The sequence below is a fragment of the Myxine glutinosa genome, chromosome 11 (genome assembly GCF_964187855.1).
Source record: "Myxine glutinosa chromosome 11, kmMyxGlut1.1, whole genome shotgun sequence".
NCBI classification, from domain to species: Eukaryota; Metazoa; Chordata; class Myxini; order Myxiniformes; family Myxinidae; genus Myxine; species Myxine glutinosa.
Genome location: NC_136271.1, coordinates 67446746 through 67471528, shown reverse-complemented (window position 1 = coordinate 67471528; position 24783 = coordinate 67446746). Strand labels below are relative to the sequence as shown.

The 24783-nt window shown below is 43.6% G+C and overlaps 1 protein-coding gene across 1 annotated transcript; it reads right to left on the bottom strand.

Annotated features, from left to right (window-relative positions):
* Window positions 1-1301: 1301 nt before the first annotated feature.
* On the bottom strand, window positions 1302-24440 carry NSL1 (NSL1 component of MIS12 kinetochore complex). Its single transcript, XM_068130752.2, has 6 exons — window positions 24197-24440; window positions 18068-18149; window positions 15493-15614; window positions 15343-15400; window positions 5669-5736; window positions 1302-1807 (listed from the first exon to the last, which is right to left on the bottom strand). Exons 1-6 carry the CDS (start codon window positions 24344-24346, stop codon window positions 1601-1603), a joined length of 687 nt encoding a protein of 228 aa, XP_067986853.2. The 5' UTR covers window positions 24347-24440; the 3' UTR covers window positions 1302-1600.
* Between the last annotated feature and the right edge of the window lie 343 nt (window positions 24441-24783).

Below are 24783 nucleotides of genomic sequence, written 5' to 3'. Positions count from 1 at the left end.
AAAACTCAATTTCTTCCCATCTATCTCTCTAAAACTCCTCAACTCTCCAATCTCTTCCTCTCAACCCCAAAATTACACCATGTGATAAATAAACCGACTAGGTATTACCCTAACATCAAATTTATCCTGGAATCCACACATTACACAAATAGCTAAGTCTGCCTCGAAGAAGTCCTGTTCAGATGTCGAAGATTCTTCTCTCAATTGCTTCAGCTATATAAAGGATCGATTCGTCCTTGTATAGAGTACTGCTCTCACATCTGGGGTGGTTCCAGCTCCATGTACTTACTGGACAAAATTTAGCAGTTGGGAGAAGTGCGTGTCCACCAAACCGAGATGGTGAAGCATGATTAATCGCTCCAGAGAACACGTTTTCACTGCTCCAGAGTCCAATAGCGGCGAGCTTTACACCACTCGCGCCGACGCTTGGCATTGCATGCATATGGTGATCTTAGGCTTGTGTGTGGCTGCTCGGCCACGGAAACACATTTCATGAAGCTCCCGACGCACAGTTGTTGTGCCGACGCTGCTTCCAGAGGCAGTTTGTAACTCGGCAGTAAGTGTTGCAACCGAGAACAGACAATTTTTAAGCGCTTCAGCACTCGGCGGTCCCGTTCTCTGAGCTTGTGTGGCCTACCACTTGGTGGTTGAGCTGTTGTTGCTCCTAGACGTTTCCACTTCACAATAGCAGCACTTAGTTGACCGGGGTAGCTCTAGCAGGGCATAAATTTGACTAACTGACTTGTTGGAAAGGTGGCATCCCATGACAGTGCCACGTTGAAAGTCACCGAGCTCTTCAGTATGGCCCATTCTACTGCCAATGTTTGACTATGGAGATTGCATGGCTGTGCGCTTGATTAATTATATATACCTGTCAACAATGGGTGTGGCTGAAATAGCCAAATCCACTAATTAGAAGGGGTGTCCGCATACTTTTGGGCCTGTAGTGCATATATAGACTCAGCTCCAAGAAATGAGCTTCAGGCAAAAAAAAAAACAAAAAAAAAAAAACAAACCTTCTTCCTGCATATTGTGATCAACAAATCTATTTCATTTAATCAATTGCTGCTTGAATCCGCTCATGCTTCACCGACCTTCCCCAATTAATTGGCTTCCTGTGCATCATTAACTTGCACCTGCTTATATTTCCTATTTACAGTACTCACACCTTGAACATCATGGTATACGAGCCAACGTCAAAAAAAAAAAAAAAAAAAAAAAAAATTTAGAGGTAGAATAATCCAGGCAAGTGTTTAAACCGTGCTTTGACTTAATTCACAAATGAAAAGTAAAAAACAAAAAACCCCAAAACTTGATTTATTACAAAAATATGCAAGGTTTGGACATAGTCCAAATGGGAAAGAACAATCAAATCAAATGCATCAATTTTGTGTGTAGCACCAAGCTGGATTCAACCTCAAGCTGGTCAGTTCAGAGGCGACTGATTGCTCATACCATTGCCCTGCCAACCCCTAACAAAGCCAAATTATTTAGCAATTAAAATATATTTATATTATTGTAACAAATAGGAGGCAGGAATGAAAATGGAAGAGCCACCACTTGCCCTAAACGCTGGTTGCATCAGTTGAGCTGGATCATTTCATCCGTAACTAGAATTCCACCCACTCTGACCAATCTCAGAGACCAGTGGAAAGCTGGGATTCCGTGCAGGTTTGGGTGGGGCAGGTGGTGTCTCGTTTGTATGTCCTCCAAAGATCTCGCACTCGAGAGGATTACTCATCATTGCCTTGAACACAGTCATCGCCGCTGACATTTCCTTCACTTTATCGGATGTAGAAGCAGCGTTCTGCAAATCACAATGCAACTGAGATGAAGACATTTGTATTCACAAGCTGAAGAATTGCTTACATGTACGTGCTCACAAATTATCCTTTTAAAACTATTTTTGACAATTAAATCCAACACTTTTTCCATATACAAATGAGAAAACCTACCCTACCAGTTTGAAGAGAAACGTTCCCCCCTCAAATGTGCATTTGTATGGTCGAATCACAAGCAACACTGAAGCACCATCTGAATGTACAAACATGCCAAATAAAATAATGTCCGAAATGGGTTGCTCAGGGGTAGCACACGCCTGCCCTTTGAACCGTTAGTCTGGGTTTAATTCCCGACTGGAATATAAACTGTTGAATCAGTGCCTCACAGACAAGGCATTGTATCAAGGAGTGTGTACAATATAAGATATTACAAACTCCTGCTTTAATGTGCAGGGGCACTGCATTAGCAACAATGCAACCACCAGGTCAAATTTATACTCGACTCCTCGTCCAATATGCAGTTCAAATGACCACGACAAATAACCCTGTGGGGCACTGTCGGTTATTTCCGCATGGTTTTTGAGAACATTTAAAAAATAAATTACCTGAATTCGAGGTGAAACCCCCCTTTTTGGCAAAACCCCCTTTTAATCCCTTTTAATGGGCGGATCCGGATGGGGAGCACACCTTCATGAGAACTTACTACAACAACAGGCATTTTAAGGCCATTTTCCCTGCTAGAGTGTGGGTTAGCCCCTCATGAGAACTTACTGTCCTGATGAATTGTACTAAATTTGGTCCGTATCGCTTAGGTAGTTGTGGAGATGTTTTAGTGAAAGAGGGATTTGGGGAGGTGGCCAGTGGCCCACTTTCCAGGAGATATACGGCCATGAAGAGCACAAGTTAAGGTTAGGGCATGGTCCCCATGCTCCATGGTGAGTTTGGTTTGGATCAGTCTGATGGTTTCTGGGAAGATTTTTGAATGAAATACCAATATTTGGGGCAGAACCACCCTTTCTAAGGGGGCACATCTGGATGGGGAGCACATCTGGATGGGGAGCACAACCCCTTCAAACTTTGCTGTACTGATTCATGGTAGCTAATTTGGTCCATAATCGGTCAGGTAGTTTGTGAGAAGGAGTTTTAGACAAATGTTAACAGACGGACGGACGGCCGGCCGGACACCGGAGCCCACTTTGAGGTTATTTCAGCAATTATATGTGGGAAAATTACATGCTTGGTCAGGGTCGCCCAGACAGCTCAGATGGCAGAGCACTGGTACGGTTCACCAGAAGACCTGGGTTTGATTCCTGGTCTGGGCATGCAATTTTCCCATATATGTCAATTAGTTAGTTATAATCCTTTTAATTTATTTACTTTTAAATTGCTCTGCTCTTTTCCTCATTAAAGGACACTTTATTGCCATTCTACTTCAACCCCCACCATATCCCACACATTCTCATTTCTTTAAAGATAAATTCACCCAACCCAGAAAGGCCTTGGATCTGTTTTTTCATGAGACCAGTTAATAAATATTACTAAATCACTCATACGTGAATGATTTTCTGCAAATGCCCCCCACCTTCCCATGCCTCTTCCCCCCAAGCCCTCTCCCACCCACAGATCTCCCGATGTCCTTGTTCTCTGCTGTTGTACTTGTGTGCTGCCCTCTCTCTTCCCATCTTGTCTCCCGCTCCCTTTATCATATGTTTTATGTGTCAGTTTGTTAGCTCTTACACGAGCCTCGATCTTGTATACAAAAAACAAACAAAAAAAAAACCTGAGATATTTTGTTAAGACAGACAAACAGACAGACAAGGGTGAAAACATAACCTCCATCCACTTTCGGTGGCAGAGGTAAATATGGAGAACACAACGTTTCATACGTTTCACCACATTTATATTCGGAACTTCAGTTATTCCATTCTTGTCATGCAATTCCTCTGCAAACACTGTCACACTTCTGTTTTGTCTTTTGCAAGTGCAAACAGTAGATGACCAACTAGATTTTGATGTCAAAATCAAGCGAAATGTTTTTGATCAATATATACATACATTTGTTGATATTTCCCAAACGTTTGGTATCAACTTTCAAGTTGCAAGAATCGTTGAAAGACAAAGAAAAAAAAAAAAAGTAGTCTGTACATCTCACCTACAAGATGACTATAATATTGTCGCGTCACCAGCGATTAAGACTACTGGATGACGAAAGGCTGAACGTTTTTTTTTTTTTTTTTTTTTTTTTTTAATATACTCCTGAGGCGAACTCCCAAATTATTGGCAGTTATGACGCGCACGAGATGGAGACTGCGAGACGTTTACCTGACGAAACACTGGTTTATTCCCGAACCCAACAACATGCAAACAAGACAAGGAAAATTCAACAAATAATTTAATGAAAATAAAGCAATGGGTGAAAATGTCGAAATAAATGTTGAGGTAAATTAAATTCCTCACTGAGGTACCTCCACCCTGGTGTTGGGCTAGCGGCTAGGGTGCCGGCTTAGGATCCTAGGACCCTGGGTTCGAATCCCGGTCGATCGCTGAATTAACGCCAGGGGGGTTGACTCAGCCTGTCATCCTTCCGAGGTCGGCTAATTGAGTACCAGTTCACTGGTAATTCCCTGTTTGTCGTTAAAGGCGGCAAAAAGGGTTGGCGTCAGGAAGGGCATCCGGCCGTAAAACATTGCTTCAAAAAGGGGACCAAAAAACAACAACAACCACGGTTCCCGAAAAAGGCCAACCCCCGCTTTGCGGGGAAAAATGGCCTCTAAAGGTGGTTTTTACTGAGGTACCTCCACACACGGACTCAAATACGATCACACAGGGGGGAAATAAAATAAAACCCCTTCAGCCAGCACTTAGCTTGTCCAATGAGATCGTTTGGTGAGGTCGGCAGTGGTGGCCAAGTCCAACGCTTCCCACGCCTGAGTGCCCAATAAGGAGCAGGCCGACGACGCGAGCACACCGAGCAGCCAAGACGGCCCTCAGTGTTCTCCACCACTGTTCAGGAGGGACAGCGTGGCCTCTAGCTCCCTTGCGCCAACAATAATCGAAGCTCCTTAACGATTGTCGCAGAAAAACGCTCTCCTTAAAAGCACACAAAAAATGGCCAAATTTCTTCACCAGGACCAAGAGAGATGCGCTCTTTTTTTCTCTCCCTTTAGAAGTTTCTAGTTGACCTCCCACCGACCAATGGTGAAGGTCTTTCCAATCACCCCATGGTTCTCTCGACCAATCATGACCTTCAGGGGCGTGGCCTGCCGGCTCTTTCTCCACCTCCCCATCACACCACACCGGGGGTGTGGCCTTTTTCCTTTTTAGGTCCTTTGGGCGGGGCTTAGTTCAATCGGCTCTGCTTGGCGTTTGTTGTTGTTTAAAGGAGGTTTCATGGCCGGCGTTGTCAGCAAAACGAAAAGGGAAAGTGACAGAGGGAAAAATCACGTACTGGGGAAAATTAGCCTTAATCCCTAAACTAATGAGCACTGCTTCACCCCTCGTGTAAAAAAAAAAAAAACCCCCACCTTTAGAGGCCATTTTTCCCCGCAAGCGGGGGTTGGCCTTTTTCGGGCACCGTGGTTGTTGTTGTTCGTTTTTTATTTATTTATTATTTATTATTTTTTCCCGGTCCCCTTTTTGAAGCAATGTTTTACGGCCGGATGCCCTTCCTGCCGCCAACCCTGTTTGTCGTGTGAAGACACATAAACAACCCTATGCTAGTTTCCCGACTTAAGTACATCGAGATTTCTCCTATGTGTCCATAGTCCATGCTACTTCCTATACAGTGCTACCTTCCCTATGGTATCCTCTCACCTACCCCGATAAACATAACAATACTTCAAAAAAGACGCGAGTGCGAATTAGGAGCCAGGATGAAAAACAATTACCTCCAACGTATCCATTGCATCTTTGTCAATCTTTGGCAAACGTTTCTTTAAAGTCAAGTGTTGCTCATCTGCAAAGGTAAAATAAAAACATGAAAATTTCAAACTAACGCCAGTGGTAATTCAAGCTTTGAAGCACATTTTAAATTACACCATTCATATTAACCACACAAAAAGCACTGGTTTTTGCCATCCATCTATGGCTATCCCCTATCTATCCTCTAGGCCCGAGTCGACCAAATTATGTGGGGAAGCAGTCAAGTACAGACGTGGGGTCAAGCAGTACAGTGGGGTGGGGTCAGTGGGGTCAAGTACAGTGGGGTCAAGCAACTTGCTGTCTCGACATGGAAAGATAATGTGATTGAATGAAACATTAGGCCACTCTACAAGTCTCAACAAATGCGTGTACTTCCCGACACAAGTCAGAAACACATATTGCATCTGAAGGCTGAACTCTTCAACCAGTCTTAAAATCCTGGTTAATGCCTTTTCAAGTCCATATCTCATGTGGGCTCTCCTCCCACCCTCATGATAAGGTTGAATGTCTCAACCTTGTGTACCCAACCCATCCGGTTCTGTCCATATCTTACCCTCTCGTACCCACCATCTGTACTGGTTGTTGCGCTTCCTCTCCTCTTTTCTTGTTGGTTCACTTATTTGCCAATTGTGTTTAACTGTTGCCCCACTGTCAGTTTATACTCTCCGTCACCTTCGTCTTCCAAGAGCCTCAATCTTCTCATATCCGCAACAATATATATTGCTGCCAGATAAACGGGCTTTTGGAGATTACCTGAGCTGTTTTGTTTGAATAAAGCAACTCGGACGAATTCCAGCTTTGCATCTGTACTGGTTGTTGTACATCTGTACATTTACTTACCAAAGTAAATGCTCCAGTTGCTCGAACAATTGTGTGAGCGGGAAAGGGGAAAAAATAAAATAAAATAAAATAAACTTCTCTGACTGTTGTGTACCTCTTGATCACAAACCCTTCAAAAACATGGTCATCCAGCAAGACGACTCTCTACCAACTTTCCTTAATCAAAGTTTCATGCTAAACTGCACATCTTTTTTCTCTCCCAGCTGTAAAATAATCTCCATCTGTCCAGTCATACACTTCCCTCCAGCGTTTCAAGATTGTATCTCACTGCCATCTCACCTTTTTCATTCCTACCTACAATACATTTCACTCTTGCTGACTGCCTTTTCCCATGATTCTCTTTCTGATGGAATTTGAATGCAAGTCCATCGTCTGCCCTATGGCCGATCTTGTTTCAAGCATGTAACACGTTATTCTGATGGCCCTTTATTTGTATGGTATATAGGCAGACTACTGCCTTGATTACTCCCGGAAATAAATTTTGCGGATTTTTGGAATATTTTTGAACCTGTGGTTTTGGACCTGTTTTGGAATATTATTCCACCTGTGGAGGTGGAATATTTTTTCAAAACTACATGGAATCAAACAAAACTTGCACAGGCACAACTTCAAAGTGCCCTCGTTAATCCCTTAAAGTTTCAGCTTCCTGGGTCAAATCCTCCGAGTAGATGTTACTTACATACATACATACACATATGCCATGCCTCTATTATTACACAGCAAGACCCCAACATTCGCAGGAATGCTTCCGTGGAAAATGTGGGGCAATGTTTCAATGGGGGGGAGAGGGGGTTCCTGGCGGTTCGTGATTCACAAGGTAAATTTTTTAAACGTTTAATAACATGAATGCACATAATACAGTTTCATTTAAAATGCTAACAAATAAAAATAAAGTAAACCCTTTCAAAACGTTAGTTAGCTCACTTTTACTGCAAGTGTCATGTTACTTTATCGAAAAAGGAACCATTTGTTTTGCTTCGATCTTGTGATCCCCAAAGCATGTCTCGATGCCGGAAATATTTGCTGTTTTGACTACTAGGAGTTCAAGGTTGAAGGATGATACGGTATTCTGTATTATCTTATGAAGTAGCTGTTGAGTTTAAATTGCATAATTTTAAATGTACCGGCACAACAGTACTTTTGTTAGAATTTCACTTTATTTACATCTAAAATAAGACTTAATTTTTACTTACCATACATACCATGAAACGGCCTCGCTGATCGGCCATATCCCTAAAGTGTAAATTTTGCGTCAATGCCAGGACATTTAAAATTGTGCAATTTAAACTCAACGTTCATCTTCGTAAGATAATACAGAATACCGTATCTTCCTTCAAGCTTAAACTCCAAGCTGTTTAAATGGAAACTATTTCCAGGATAGAGAGGTGCTTGTGTATATACTCGTATATACAGTCACCTGAAAAAGTAAGTACACCCCATGTAAAGTTTTGACTTTTTCAACATATTTCAACATACAGCTATTTGATCTTCATTTCAACAATATTGATAGATAAAGGTGATATAATATAACAAATATCATGAAACATTTATATTTTGTAGTCCATTGTATAATTTAAATAAACATAAATGCAAATTTCGCATGTGGAAAAAGTAAGTACACCCTTGGCTCTCATAGGTGGTATTGCCCCCTTTGGCAGAAACAACCTCAAGTAGGCATTTCTTATAACTGTCTACCAGTCTCTGACATCGACTGGGAGAAATTTTTGCCCACTCCTCCACACAGAATTCTTTCAGCTGTGCGATGTTTGAGGGGTTTCTTGCATGCACAGCTCGTTTCAAATCCCCCCACAACATCTCGATGGGATTTAGATCCAGGCTTTGACTTGGCCATTCCAGAACCCTCCATTTCTTTCTTTTCAGCCATTCCTTGGTGGATTTACTGGTATGTTTAGGGTCAGTCATGTTGCAAGGTCCACCTTCGGTTGAGCTTCAAACTTTCCGACAGATGGCCTCACATTATCCTCAAGCACCCTCTGGTACAATGAAGAATTAATCGTGGATTCTATGATGGTGAGCTGCCCAGGCCCTGATGCAGCAAAGCTGCCCCAAACCATAATATTTCCACCACCATGCTTTACAGTTGGTATCAGGTTTTTGTGGTCAAATGCTGTCTTTGGTTTTCGCCAAACATGTCTCCTGGTACTGTGGCCAAATAGCTCTACCTTTGACTCATCTGTCCAGAGCACATTGTTCCAGAAGTGCTGGTCTTTGCCTAGGTGTTCATTGGCAAATTTTAGTCTTGCCCTGATGTTCTTTCTGGACAGCAAAGGTTTCCTCCTGGCACACCTCCCATGTAGATCAAATTCGTGCAGCCTCTTTCTAATGGTAGACTCGTGCACTTTGACATCAACAGTGGCAAGAGCTACCTGTCGGTCCCGTGATGACATTCTGGGGTTCTTAGACTTCTTTCAGCATCTTGCGGTCTGCTCTCGGGCTGAACTTGTTGGGGCGGCCTGGCCTGAACAAGTTGGCAGTTGTTTGGAATCTTCTCCACTTGTCGATGATCTTCCGGACAGTCGAATGATTGATTTCAAATTGTTTGGAGATTTTAAAATCCCTTCCCAGACTCGTAGGCATCTATAACCTTCTTTCTGAAGGCCTCAGAGAGCTCTTTTGATCTAGGCATGGTGACGCCGCATACTTCAACAACAAAGAGCAAACCAAACTAAACGTCTGAGGTTTAAATAAGACAGGTTCCTCCAAGATCCTCTCTAACGATGTTCTAATCATTTGCACCTGAGCTGGTGCACCTGATTCTAATTTTAGGTATTTGAAGTAGTGATAAATGTCGGGGTGTACTTAGTTTTTCCACATGCGAAATTTGCATTTATGTTTATTTAAATTACTAGGGCATGCCCGTACTATATCTATATCTAAAATTATATCCCCCCCCCTCTATTTACATGAAATGGTTTGGTCCAAAGCGAACGGCTTGCGAGTGGTGACAATCCCCCCCCTCTATTTACATGCAATGGTTTGGTCCAAAGCGAACGGCTTCCGGAGTTTGGTAAAGAAATCGCCATCGCGTGAACAAACGCGCAGGAAAGCGAATGAATCGCAAATTCGTTTTTATTAGTTGTAAAACATAGTTTAACGCCAACATAGTTTGCAAACGTGAAATAAATGAATACGCTCTCAAATGTGCCATCCGAGGCAGAGTGTGCCCGCCACGTTCGGCACACGCGATCGTTCGCTGCTCTCTGATTGGTTTAATCGTTTTTTGGACATAGCTCGGTAAGTAATTGTCCGATTAATATGAAACCTTGAAAAGGCACATCCTCGGGTCCCCAGCAATATACCTGGCAAGTTAAAAGTATATCGGACCCGTGGTTGTCGAGAAACAGCGGTCACAGACAAACGTACAAACGTACAAACGTACAAACGTACAAACGTACAGACAGAGATTACTGGAATTATAGATAGATACAATGGACTACAAAATGTAAATGTTTCATGATATTTGTTATATTACATCACCTTTATCAATATTGTTGAAATGAAGATCAAATTGCTGTATGTTGAAATATGTTGAAAAAGTCAAAACTTTACATGGGGTGTACTTACTTTTTCACATGACTATGTATGGTACATGATATTTCAAATGACATCATACAAATAAAAACAAAATAACCAAATAAACAAAACTAGAATATCTTGGTTGGACAAGTGTCCACCCCCCTTATAATAGCAATTGTAAATTAGCTCAGGTGTCACCAATCACCTTCAAAATCATACACCAAGTTGGTGTATTGCTCACTCCAGTTTGTGTGTGTGTGTGTGTGTTTGTTACTTGCCGGAAAAGATTCCGGCAAGTATGTTGATCTGTTCGTTTGTTACTTGCCGGAAAAAATTCCGGCAAGTATGTTGATCTGTTCGTTTGTCGTCTGTCTGTTTGCAGCACTGCGTCTACACCGTTGCACGTAGAATCGCCAAACTTTGCACACGTATTGGTCTTGCCCTGGAATAGACTGTGCCCAATTGATGACGTCATCGATCACGTGGTTCGGCCGCCATCTTGGAAAAACCGAAAAACTTTGCACCTCTATATCTCCGAAAGTACTGAACAGAAATAATTGAGACATAGCTCATTGTAAAGAACTCTCCATGGGGAATAAAATATGTTAATGATGACGTCATATGTCACGTGGTCGGCCGCCATCTTGGAAAAACGGCAAAACTTTGCACCACTATATCTCCAAAAGTGCTGAACAGAAAAAATGGAGACATGGCTCATCGTAAAGAACTCTCCATGTGGAATATAATATGTTAATGATGGTCATATGTCACGTGGTCCGGCCGCCATCTTGGAAAAACCGAAAAATTTTGCACCTCCATATCTCTGAAAGTACTGAACAGAAAAAATTGAGACATGGCTCATTGTGAAGAACTCTCCATGGGGAATAAAATATGTTAATGATGATGCCATCGGTCACGTGGTTCGGCCGCCATCTTGGAAAAACCGAAAAACTTTGCACCACTATATCTCCAAAAGTGCTGAATAGAAAAAATTGAGACATGGCTCATTGTAAAGAACTCTCCATGGGGAATAAAATATGTTAATGATGACGTCATATGTCACGTGGTCGGCCGCCATCTTGGAAAAACGGCAAAACTTTGCACCACTATATCTCCAAAAGTGCTGAACAGAAAAAATGGAGACATGGCTCATCGTAAAGAACTCTCCATGTGGAATAAAATATGTTAATGATGGTCATGTCACGTGGTCCGGCCGCCATCTTGGAAAAACAGAAAAATTTTGCACCTCCATATCTCTGAAAGTACTGAACAGAAAAAATTGAGACATGGCTCATTGTGAAGAACTCTCCATGGGGAATAAAATATGTTAATGATGATGCCATCGGTCACGTGGTTCGGCCGCCATCTTGGAAAAACCGAAAAACTTTGCACCACTATATCTCCAAAAGTGCTGAATAGAAAAAATTGAGACATGGCTCATTGTAAAGAACTCTTCATGGGGAATAAAATATGTTAATGATGACGTCATATGTCACGTGGTCGGCCGCCATCTTGGAAAAACGGCAAAACTTTGCACCACTATATCTCCAAAAGTGCTGAACAGAAAAAATTGAGACATGGCTCATTGTAAAGAACTCTCCATGTGGAATAAAATGTTAATGATGACGTCATATGTCATGTGGTTCGGCCGCCATCTTGGGAAAACCGAAAAATTTTGCACCTCCATATCTCTGAAAGTACTGAACAGAAGAAATTGAGACATGGCTCATTGTAAAGAACTCTCCATGGGGAATAAAATATGTTAATGATGATGCCATCGGTCACGTGGTTCGGCCACCATCTTGGAAAAACTTGCACCACTATATCTCCGAAAGTACTGAACAGAAAAAATTGAGACATGGCTCATTGTAAAGAACTCTCCATGGGGAATAAAATATGTTAATGATGACGTCATATGTCACGTGGTCGGCCGCCATCTTGAAAAAACGGCAAAACGTTGCGCCACTATATCTCCTAAAGTGCTGAACAGAAAAAATTGAGACATGGCTCATTGTAAAGAACTCTCCATGGGGAATAAAATGTTAATGACGTCATCAGTCACGTGGTTCGGCCGCCATCTTGGAAAAACCGAAACACTTTGCACCTCCATATCTCTGAAAGTACTGAATAGAAAAAATTGAGACATGACTCATTGTAAAGAACTCTCCATGGGGAATAAAATATGTTAATGATGACGTCATCGGTCACGTGGTTCAGCCGCCATATTTGTCCTAAATGGCCGATAAAAAAGTAAATTCCGGCAAGTCCTCGGTCTCTGACCGATTTTTCATCTGTCTGTTTGCAGCACTACGTCTGCACCATTGCACGTAGAATCGCCAAACTTTGCACACGTATTTGTCTTGCCCTGGGATGGACTGTGCCCAATTGATGACGTCATAGGTCACGTGGTTCGGCCGCCATCTTGGAAAAACCGAAAAACTTTGCACCTCTATATCTCCAAAAGCGCTGAATAGGGAAAAATTGACATGGCTCATTGTAAAGAACTCTCCATGGGGAATAAAATATGTTAATGATGTCATAGGTGCCTCCATTATGATGTCATAATTCGATAAGTACAAAACTTTATCCGATCAAGATGAAATTTCTTGAGCACAATATAGGGATAAATTGGTGGAGAAAAAGATAATGATGACGTCATCGATCACGTGGTTCGGCCGTCATTTGTTTTAACACAAAAGCCTTAAAAACCACTGAAAATACATCTTGGCGAGGGTTTGCAATCTCCAATTGCTCTTTTTCTTGTTATTATTATTATATTTTTATACCAAGTCAAGGCTCATGTAAGAGCTAACACATATAACATATATAGTTAGGCAGCTTAGCAATTTTTGGGGGAACGACTTTACAAAAGTACCATTTTTATTTTAGTGGTTCATTGGACCATATGCAATAGAATTAGGACCGGAGGCAAGAGATATGAGGTGTGTTCAAAAAGTATGCGACCTTAATTTGTCGTGCGTAAACAAATGAAGCGAGGGAGGCGTTGATTGGTGCACGTATGTAGGCGATCCTAATGCGTATGCGTGAATTTTTTCCCACCTGCAGAAGGTGTCATTCGACGGCAGACCGCCGATGAGTGAGGAAGTGTAAGTGAGCGCTGTCGGATTTTCGTTTTTGACAGAATGACGGAAAAACTTGAACAACGCTACTGCATCAAATTTTGTGTAAAGGTTGGCGATTCCCAAGTGGAAACGATCCGCAAGATTCAACAGGCCTTCGGGGACGAAGCAATGAGCACCACACAGATAAATGAGTGGTACAACCGCTTCAAAGATGGCCGCACATCAGTGGAGAGTGAAGCACGTTCGGGTAGGCCCTCAACATCCCGAAATGAGATAGTCATTGACCAATTGAGGACTCTGGTGATGCAGGATCGTCGAATCACGATCAGAGAACTTGCAGACGAGGTGGGCGTCAGCATTGGATCCGTTCATTCCATTATGGAGGATTTGGGCTTCAGGAGAATCTCAGCGAAGTTCATACCAAAGCTGCTAACGATTGAGCAGAAGCAACTCCGTTTGGAGATCGCACAGGACATGCTGGAGACTGTGAACAGCGATCCCAGCTTCCTCAACACAGTGATCACTGGTGATGAGTCCTGGGTTTATGGGTACGACCCAGAAACCAAGTTGCAGTCATCACAATGGAAGCATCCAACATCCCCGAGGCCAAAAAAAGCAAGGCAGGTCCGCAGCAATGTCAAAGTCATGCTGACCGTCTTCTTCGACTCCAGTGGCGTGGTTCATCACGAGTACGCACCACACGGCACAACCATCACCAAGGAGTATTACCAAGAGGTTCTGCGTCGCCTTCGTGACGCTGTGCGACGCAAACGGCCGGACCTGTGGGCAGCGGGCAATTGGAAGCTCCATCACGATAACGCACCCGCCCATTCTTCACATTTGATAGAGTTTCTTGGCCAAACACAACACACCTGTGCTTCGTCAGGCTCCCTACTCTCCCGACATGGCTCCGTGTGACTTCTGGCTTTTCTCCAAGCTGAAAATGCCCCTGAAAGGGACCAGATTTCAGTCCAGAGAAGACATCATGCGGAATGCGACGGACCAGCTGCGTGCCATCCCAAAAGAGGCGTTCCAGCGCTGGTTCCGACAGTGGCAGAACCGTTGGGAGAAGTGTGTGGCAGCCCAAGGGGACTACTTTGAAGGAGATTAGTGTAAGTTTGTTGTATCTGGATACGAGTATTTTTTATGAACAAAGGTCGGATACTTTTTGAACACACCTCGTATACAGTGTTTGACTTTTGCGCAAATACGACTCGCACAGCATAATATCGAGCAATACATTTATGCAAATAAATCATCAGCTATTGGAGTTAGACTAAAATCGTAAATACATAAATTGCTGGACAAATTACCTTGAGCATGTTGTCTGTTCTAAAGCTATATTGTCATTACATCCTTGTAGTTGCGTACATGTTAGGTATATGAGAGGTGCGCGAGTCAGAAGTATAACACACTTGTATAAACACTCGGTATTATATTACTAATTATTATTACATGGAAGCGTAAGATTTATTATGCAGGCATACATAAGTTTTACAAATAACACTGCATGTAATGAAATAAAAGTTAGCCTCCTTGTTGAAAATATATACATAATTGGTTTTTGTCCTTGGTTTTTGTCCAATAAAAAGGTGAAGAACACTATATTTCTTGCCTCCGGTCCTAAATCTATTGTATATGGTCTAATGGACCACCAAAATAAAAATGGCGCTTTTGTCAAGCCGTTCCCCATTTTCGATAAATATGCTGCTAAGCTGCCTGACTAATAATACAGGGACATAGGAAGACAAGAGGGGAAGAAAAACATAATACAGGGAGCGGGAGATAAGAGGGGGAGCGAGAGGGAAGCACAACAATAGAGAACAGGGACATCGGGAGATCTGTGGAAGGGGGAGGGCTGGGTACACGGTATAAACAAGATGGACACTACAGGGGATTTCAGGAAAGAAAATGGAATTTAGAAAAGGTGGATTTGGGGTGTATTAACGGGGGCAGAAAATATCAAGGTTTTGGATGGAGTTTGTGGCTGTTTTAAGGGTTTGTCTCATCAGTATGTCAATATGTCTGCATGTGTGTATGTGTGGCAGCCCCATTACATGCCTTAGACCATGTATGTATAATAAAAAAAAAAAAAAAAAAAATCACCCCAAAAAAAACCTGACATTCTGAGGAATGAAAAACAAATGTTAGGCTCATTTACTGTCAATACATTTTCTCACCATCTGCGCTGTTCACACTCTCTGGTATGTTGGGTGAAAAGACCGGCTGAGATTTCTTCTACGCAAAGAAGAAAATGAAATGATGACAACCAAAATAATACAGAAATCAAAATATACGGCAACAAAATAAATGCTTTTGAAAAATTTTACCATGGCATCTCTTGCAGCGTCCATTTCGTTGACAAAGTGTCGCAAAATCAATTTTGGATAGCGTTTCCTCTTTGAAGCAAGCTCAAGAATTTCATCGGTCAGAAGGTGAAATATGTCATCCGCTGTTGAAGGAGAACAAAAATAACCTTTAGATTGATCGTGATCGTCATTGACATCTAATGTGGAGTCATGAAGAACATTTACATGTATATCAACACAAGATCGAGCAAAGTCTCTTTTGATGCTAACAGAATCAATGCAGCTACTCCACTTAATTTCCAAGCCTACAAGAGTAAACAAAGTGATCTATACAATAAAATACACACTAGGATTCCATTTGAACCACAAAGCCTGTACTAGACCAACACCACAAGCGTGGCTTAATCTGTCATAAAATTAATTGGCTTAATCTGTCATAAATGGAACTTAATACTAGCATTTATGTGTGTCGGAGATACCTGAGGGACCTAGAGGATGACCGAATAATTGCTTAGCTTTGGAGGAAGTTTTGTCCAAGGCTTGAAATACTTCTGGAAGGGGGAAAAAATCCAAAGCTAGACTGTGGGAAGTATAACATGGTCCGTGTGTTTAGAGTAGGTTAGATTGCAATGTAACAGGGACATGCCAGAGTATGTTGTCTTGTAAAATGTGACGCTGAGGAAGCGTATGTAATTTATATTCAGGACAGTCAGTAATATTTCAGGTGCAACACCTCGTTTGTGGGCGGGGCCAGGTAAGCAATTCCTGTCACGAAAAGCGTGTCACGTGTTTGAAAGGCCATTACGATCTGTCTGGCTAGTGTGTGCCAGCCATGATTCCAGTGTGATGTGGAGCCAGAGGTGGCAACAGATTTATTTTTATTTGGCCCACCGCTGGGGCGGGACTTCCTCGACTCCTCCGCCCAAGAGGAGGAGGGGGAGAAGCTGACCACGGAGGGCTTGGTGAGGCAGAACATTATTGTAGATTTCAATGAAGAAGTTTGCGATTGACTCAAGATTGTATCACCGTTTTTGGAGATGGTAAGAAGCGACATCAGAGAGAAAGAAAACTCCACGTGCACCAAGTGCAAAGAAGCGCTTTGAGGAGGAAGAAGAAGGGCCTGGAGAGAGGATGGAGGGCAGACCAGGAGGACTCGTTTGGGAAAGGACAGAGGGTCACGAGGGCTGGTTCAGAGGCGACTCATCTCTCGCATACTCCGTCTTTGGATTCACTTTGTCACTGGCTCTCGTCGTCTTGCTCCTGGCTTTCAAAAGCAGGTTGCATAGAGTCCTGCATCTGCATATCATAGACAAAGGAAAGTCACCACCTGCAAAACTTAATGTTTCTTTAAGTGTGATCTGTGCCCTAGAGTGCGTTAGGTTTTGCTCTTTATTTCTCATCATTGTCATGAGGGCCGATTCCCCTTCCTACCCCTCCCTCGGCACAAAACATGTTATTTAGGGCTAGATGTTGTCAGGTTCAGTGCACATAATTAAAAGGTCGATGGTTTTTTCCCCCCTCCCTCTCTCATGTTTCACGTTAATGGCAAAGAGTGAAAGATTAACTTGTCCAATAATACAAATTATTTCTAGGTGAAAGTATGTTTGACGCTTTTACAAGGTGTGGGAACTTTACCTCATGATTACTGGGTAAGCTCCGTGAACTTTTCCGATCCCGGAGATGTGTTTCAATAGTGGAACCGCAACAGTGGGGGAGGAGATGCAAACCTCGCCTTAGGTTCTGGCAACCATTGCTACACACCCTTGGGTGTACGAATGAAGTCAATGCATTACTAGGATGATAGAGGGATCTTTGTCAAGCTTGATGTCCGTCTGGATCGGCATTGATAAAAAGCATGTTAAACATTGTGGACACAAAGTAAAGTCTGACATTTTGGATGCAAGCCCTTCGTCAGAGCAAATGGCTAACAGGATGGCTTGGAGGTATGCACACTCACCTCAGCTGTCGAGCCTGGTTTTGAATCCCTACTCAGCTATAAACTGTTATCCAAGTGCTTCACAGGCAGGGTGATTCAATATGTGCCGTCCTTAGGATGGACATTAAACCGGGTGTCCTGTCTGCCAGCATTAGTCAGTGGACGTTAAAGATCTCATGGTGGCCTTCATGAAGAGTAGGCGAGCTATCACCGGCACCATGAACAAATTACAAATTCCTGTCCTAACCAGCAGAGGGCATTAAATCAGCGGCACAGCCATGCCTTCAGCCAATCATGCTACCCCACAGCCTTGTGCTGCATACGAATAAATGAATGAATGAATGAATGAATGAATGATCGTTTTAAGGCCATTTTCCCCGCTGGTGCGGGGGTTAGCCTTGCGGGCCCCATGACAATCATGGTTCCCTGTTTGAGGCAATGTTTTTATGGCCGGATGCCCTTCCTGACGCCAACCCTCAGTCGCCTCTTACGACACGCAGGGATACGGTGTATCTATTCTAAATTGGGGTACACACCGGGTGCATGAATACGAATAAATAGGTTGAAGTAAAAGACTCCACATTACTACACTGATAACTTACCAAATGGAACATGCGGTATTGAAGGATAAATAATTCAAACCTCAAGTATAACTCTCACTTTTTTCAGCCTCATCATCTGACTCTTCCTGCCACAGTTTTCCATTGACAATCACATTCTCATGTAGATCGTTTTCAAAGGCCTGAAAAAAAACAATAATAATAATAATAATAATAATAATCAAACAACCAGTTATTTTTGGTCGTGTTAAATCTGCCAGATTATCTTCCTCACAAAAGAAAAACAATTGCTTCTGCATTAGCTGTCACTGGCTTGCACATCACGTCGAAAATGCAACAGGCGTTCAAAAATGACCATTTTACAAGCAATTTACATTCCTGCTCGAAATGCAACATTGTGTTATGGAATTTTGTCAATGAGAAAAACAATTCCCAGCCCACACACGTTGGGGATAAATCACTCCTAGAAATGTGCTCATGGAAACAAAGACCACTGCAGAGGAATGATTGAATCATATTCAGCACTGTGATGGAGAGCAGTGAACAAATAGAACGGCGAGAGAAAGAGCAAGAGAAAGAGAAAGAGAAAGAGAGAGTAGCCGAACCACGTGACCGATAACATCATTTGTTTTCTCTTGACAAATTTATCCTTAGATCATATTCAATAAATTTTATACTGATCAGATCAAGCGTTCTACTTGTCGATTTATGACATCATAACGAAGGCACCTATGACATCATTAACATGTTATTCCCCATGGGGAGTACTTTACAATGAGCCACCATTTAATATTTTCCATGGAGATGTTTCGGAGATAGAGAGGTGCAAAGTTTTTCGGTTTTTCCAAGATGGCGCTTGTACCACGTGACCTATGAAGTCATAATAATCAAAAATTCTGCAGGAGGTGCTCCTATGGTGAATTTTTCACATCAATCAATGGTTGAGGAGAAAACGAATTTTAAAAGGAATGAACCCACAAAATGCTGGCAGAAGGGACATACATACATACATAGAACGGACAAAAATGCTGTTCCAGATGGCATTCCATAGTATCTCTCCCGGGCTACTCCCTCCTCCGGTATGATAGACCTGAGCCTCGTCCTGGAGGCGGGGTTGCTATCTTTATCAAAAACTCTCTTCCTCACTCGCCCTGCACTGCACTCTCTCCACCTCACCCCCAGGAATACCTCTGGCTACGGCTTCCCCTTCGCTCCCACCTCTTGTTCATATGTGTGTTGTACCGTCCACCAAACAGTGATGACTCCATCTACATCTCGCTGTCTGATGATATGGACCAACTTCTATCTACTCATCCCAACTCTCTCTTCCTCATATGTGGTGATTTCAATTGTCACCATGCCAGTTGGCTGGGTGTGGGTACCTCTCTCACCAGCCATGGCTCTTCAGCAAAGGACTTCTGCGACTCACTGGGACTGACACAATCTGTCAATTTCCCGACCCGGATCTCAGTCAACGGAACATCTTCTCTTCTGGACTTGGTTATGACTAACTTCCCTGAAAATGTCTGCTGCTCTTCTTCTGCTCCGATCGGATCATCTGATCATGTCCTTGTTAAAGTGGACATCTCTCTGACCATCCTCAGGGAGCCTGCTCAGCGTCGACGAGTCTGGCATTTCACTCAGGCCAACTGGCACGGTCTTCAAGCAGCCATCAATCATCTGGACTGGTCTCCCATCTCTACCACCTCTGACATCAACTCATCCTGGGAATTCTTCCAAAGTAAATTGCTCTCTCTCATGCACAGATTTATCCCATCTCGTCTTCAGTTGTCATACCCTTCCTCCCGTCCATGGTACACGGAATCTTGTGGTGAGGCTGTTGCCCAGAAACAACTTGCCTTCGTCTCCTGGAAAGCAAATCCAACGGAAGGAAATCTCATTTCCTTTCACAAAGCCCGAAACAAGTGTGTGTCCACCCTCAGGAGAGCCAGGAAACAATATCTCTCCGTTCTCAAGACCGAACTCTCTTATCTGTCTCCCTCTTCCAAATCCTGGTGGCGTCTGGTCAAATCCGTTTCTGGAGTTTGTTCCCCCTCCATCCCCTCCCTTACCTCAAACGGCTACACAGCTGACTCCGCACGTGAAAAAGCTGAATGCCTCAACTCTGTATTTGCCTCTAAATCTTGTGTCCCAAACCCATCCCTCTCTGTACCCACCATACCCAGTCGTACCCTGCTGCTCCTGGACTCCGTGTCCTTTCCTCCTGACAAGGTGGAAAAGTTTCTGTCAACCCTCGACTCTGATTCTGCAACTGGACCCGATGGCATCAGCCCACGGGTCCTAAAATCCTGCTCTGCTGCTCTATCTCACCCTCTCTCTGTTCTCTTCACCCTCTCTTTTGCTCAAGGTCAACTGCCATCTGCTTGGAAATCAGCCAACATCACCGCTTTGCACAAAAAAGGTGCAAAAACAGATCCTAGCAACTACAGACCAATCAGCCTTCTCCCAATTATCAGCAAAGTCATGGAATCCATCATTGCTTCGGATATGAAATCTTTCCTCTTCTCCAATGGCTTGATCTCTGATCATCAATTTGGTTTCAGACCAGGTCACTCTACTCTGGACATGCTGCTTCTGCTGTCTCAACAATGGATGGAGGTCCTCAATGCCAAACAGGAAATTAGAGCTGTCTCCCTCGACATATCACGTGCCTTCGACACGGTCTGGCACCCCGTTCTGCTCACCAAACTCTCCTCCTTTGGTATCCATGGAAATCTCCACGCATGGCTGGTGGACTTCCTCTCTAGTCGTCGTCAACGTGTGGCCCTGAATGGGTTTCTCTCATCTCCTCTTCCTGTTCAGGCTGGAGTTCCCCAAGGCAGTGTTCTGGGCCCCGTGCTTTTTCTGGTCTTCATCAATGATCTCTCTGACTCTCTCGAAAATCCTCTCTATCTCTTTGCTGATGACTCCACTCTCTGCCGCTCCATTCCTCTTCCCTCAGATCGGCAGTCTGCTGCCTCCTCACTCTCTGAAGACCTGGACAAAATCACAGACTGGTCAAACAAGTGGAACATGTCTTTCAATCCTGACAAATCTCACACTCTTACTATGTCTCTCCGAAAAGATCGACTGGACAACCCTCCCATCTACTTTCTCAACAATCCTCTCCAAGAAGTTCTGTCGCTCAAGATTTTGGGTCTCACTATCTGCCATGATCTTTCTTGGGAAAACCACATTTCCAAGCTGGCCTCCAAAGCCAGTCGCCGACTGGGCATCCTCCGTCGTGCGAAGTCCTTCCTCGGCACACCTGAGCTCCTCACCACATACAAGGCTTTCATCCGCAGCTCAATGGAATACTGTTCTCCCCTATGGGCCGGTGCTCCTGCCTCACACCTAGCTCGGCTTCACGCTGTTGAAACCAAAGCTTTCAGAATTATTGGAATCTCCCGCGATGAAGCTATCTCTGAGGGCCTTTCACTCACTCACCGCAGGCAGGTAGGTGGTCTTTCTGTCTTCTACCGACTCCTCTCCAGCCTTGCACCCCCAGCTCTCTCTGTGCTCTGTCCCCCAAATATTCCTACAGGTCGCACAAGATCTGCCAGCAACCCTCTGATGGTTAAACTGCCGAAATCTCGGCTCTCTGCTCACCTTCACTCTTTCATTCCTCTTTTCTCCCGCCTCTGGAACAAACTCCCTCACTCCCTTCAATCCCACTCCTCCCTCCAGGTCTTTAAAACAGCTGTTCACCACCATCTCTTATCATCCCCCATCCAAAACCTTGATCTTTTCTACCCCCGCTAATTCACCCCAGATCCACCTTGTTTGAAATTCCAACTTCTTTCCTGGAAGTCCTGGCAGTGTCCATATGTTTTATACCTCTCCCACCGCCCCCTTCCCATGCCCCCCCCCCCCCCCCAAAGCCCTCGCCCTCTCTCAGATCTCTCGATGTCTCCATGTCTCTCGGTCCCTGCTCTCAAATGTTGTGTTTGTGTCCTTCCCCCTCTCTCCCCATCTTGTCTACCGCTCCCGATGTTATATGTTTTATGTGTCGGTTTGTCTCTGTGTGATTAATGTTAGCTCTTTCACGAGCCTCGATCTTGTATACAAAAAAAAAAAAAAAAAAAAAAAAAAGTTGTCCTACAGAATGAATGAATGAATGATCGTTTTGAGGCCATTTTCCCCGCTAGAGCGGGGGTTAGCCTTGCGGGCCCCATGACAATCATGGTTCCCTGTTTGAGGCAATGTTTTTTTTTTATGGCCGGATGCCCTTCCTGACGCCAACCCTTAGTCGCCTCTTACGATGCGATGCGCAGGGATACGGTGTACCTATTCTAAACCGGGGTACACACCGGGAGTCACACACCCAACCTGTCCTACAGGCTATGCTGTAAAAAATTGTCCTAGTCACACACCCAACCTGCCCTACAAATTTTGTCTGAAGCCATCCACGACTTTTTCAGATATCCTGCTCACAGACAGACAAACAGACAGGTGTGAAAACATAACCTCTGTCTACCTTGGGTGGTGGAGGTAATAAAGACATTTACATCATGTGGCAGAAGTCACACTTATTATCAACTATCGTTCTAAATGCAGGCTACAAATAAGTTGTAGATATTGGAGAAGACAAGTTCTTGGAGACATTTTATAAACTAATGACATCGTGATGAGCTGTACACAATACTTTTTACAAAGCATTGGTGTCACTGAAGCAATTTGTTGAAAGGGTTATGCTGGGAGGTTTCCATTACCTTCTCAGTCAGGGCAGAAATTTGCATCTTGTTCAGAATGCCAGAGAGTTTATAGCTAGACCGAGATGTTCAACCAGGCCAGACACTTAAACAAATGCATAAGTACCATTCTGGTAAAGCTAAATATGGGCATTTATCACTCTTCCACAGATATAGACTTGGTACCTACCAAAAAACACAAAAAACCCACCAAGTTTGGCCAGCCATACTCTTTCTAGGTTTACCATACTACAACTACTAACACAATACAAGGAAAGTCAATGCAGGAAGCCATCAGGCACATTGTACCCATCAGGCCATCTACAATAATTCCCTCCTTAATGTCACTCAGGCTCTCTTCTCCTCTCCTCTCTTTATATACAATACTGTCTTCACCCAGATTACCACATCACCTCCTACCACAACTATCAGGCATGCCTCTTCGCGGTGGTTGTACTACCTCCCCACGCCCCCCCCCCCCCCCCCCACAACACAAGTCGGAGGCCAAGTCTTCCCCATTCTTCCCTGCTGCCCAGATTTGTCAGGGCAGCGCGATCACTGTCAGAGAGCCGATCGGTCCCCATGGACCGGCCCTTTTCCCCTTGTCTCTTTCTCTGTCATGGCCCTGACTTTGCAAAAGCAGGGATACACCATCCTGGATGTGGGGAATGTCTGGGTCACTCCTGGGAGATCGATCGGCTGTCTCCGTGCTGCGGGCTCGTTTGAGAGAACACCACCACCTGGCACCTATATACCAGACCCGGTGGTAAAATGGCTACAACGTCCGTCCAGAATCTGGGAGATCAATGGTTCGAATCCTGGCCGAGACACACCAAAGACTTTATAAACGGTATGAGCTGCTTCCTTGCCTGACGATCAGAATTTAAAAGGATAAAGTACACACAGACAACACTGGGAAGGCAATGGCAAACCACCCAGTATAAACCCTGCCAAGAAACTGCTTTGGCAGCACCAATGATCTGTAAAGAGTATGGTACACCAACATGAAATAAATAAATAAAACACATCTACGTATTTAGCCTTCAAGCTCTGTCCTGCAATTTGACTTCAGGAAACCACATTTCACTTACTGCAACTATCAATATCACTAAACTTTAGTTGTTTTTATTTTAACGTTGTGAGATAGAGCGTTTTCAGAGCCATCCCATAATGCCGTGCGCGCCGTCATGTTGTTTGTATTCACTTCCCTGGCAACGGCAGCATCAGTAGTTCTAGAACAATCTAGCACGTTTATCTCATTATCCTGACTTACTGCAAAGGAAGTTTACGCTAATTATTCGGCCTAGTTTACCTTTTCTAACTTGCCAACCAATATGGCGTCTGCGCAATGCATCATGGGTACTGACTGAAACCCACTCCATACAACTACACGCACTGTTCCCGGCACTTCGCTGATAGAAGATGAACACAACTTATAGAATATAGTTATACTCACACAGATGTACCAAACAATATTAGGGATTCGTTATATGTGGTTTAGCATCAATAAATAATTGTGAAAAAGGTATAAAACTGACCGTGTCTAGAGCCTTCACGGAAAGTCTTTGTTCGTCAGACAATGTCGAACAAGAGTCCAGCAAGCCGTGCAGAGCGGACAAGCACCGCGCAGACACAGAATCAAGTTGCCGCCGCGTTTTCACGCGAATGCGATAATCTTCCTCATCCATTTCGCGCTAAAATATCAGCCTTAATATGGTCGTTCAAGCCACACAATCCGCGAGCACCGGACTTTCGTTTCGTCAGCGATTTCGAAAAAAGGGGTGGTTGCCGGTTGGGGATTATTTTATTTTTTTTCTTGATGAAGAGGAAACGTGTTTTGTAAATCTGCTTCTGTTATGTACTGTATTTGGAAATTTATACTTTGGAGTATTTTTATTTTAATGTTACTTTGAAAAAAAATACTGAAGTAACATCGATGATCTATTAGATGTAATATTACTATTAGATGCAATGTCCATTTATCAAATTCGTGCGATTTCGGGAGTTAAGCAGGGACGAGCCTGATTGGAAAATGAATGGCGGATCTGTCCGGAAATTAATCCGGCTCTCGTATGAATAGCGGGATAACGTCTTCTTCTTCTTTTGGTTTCAAAGCGTTTTCAGA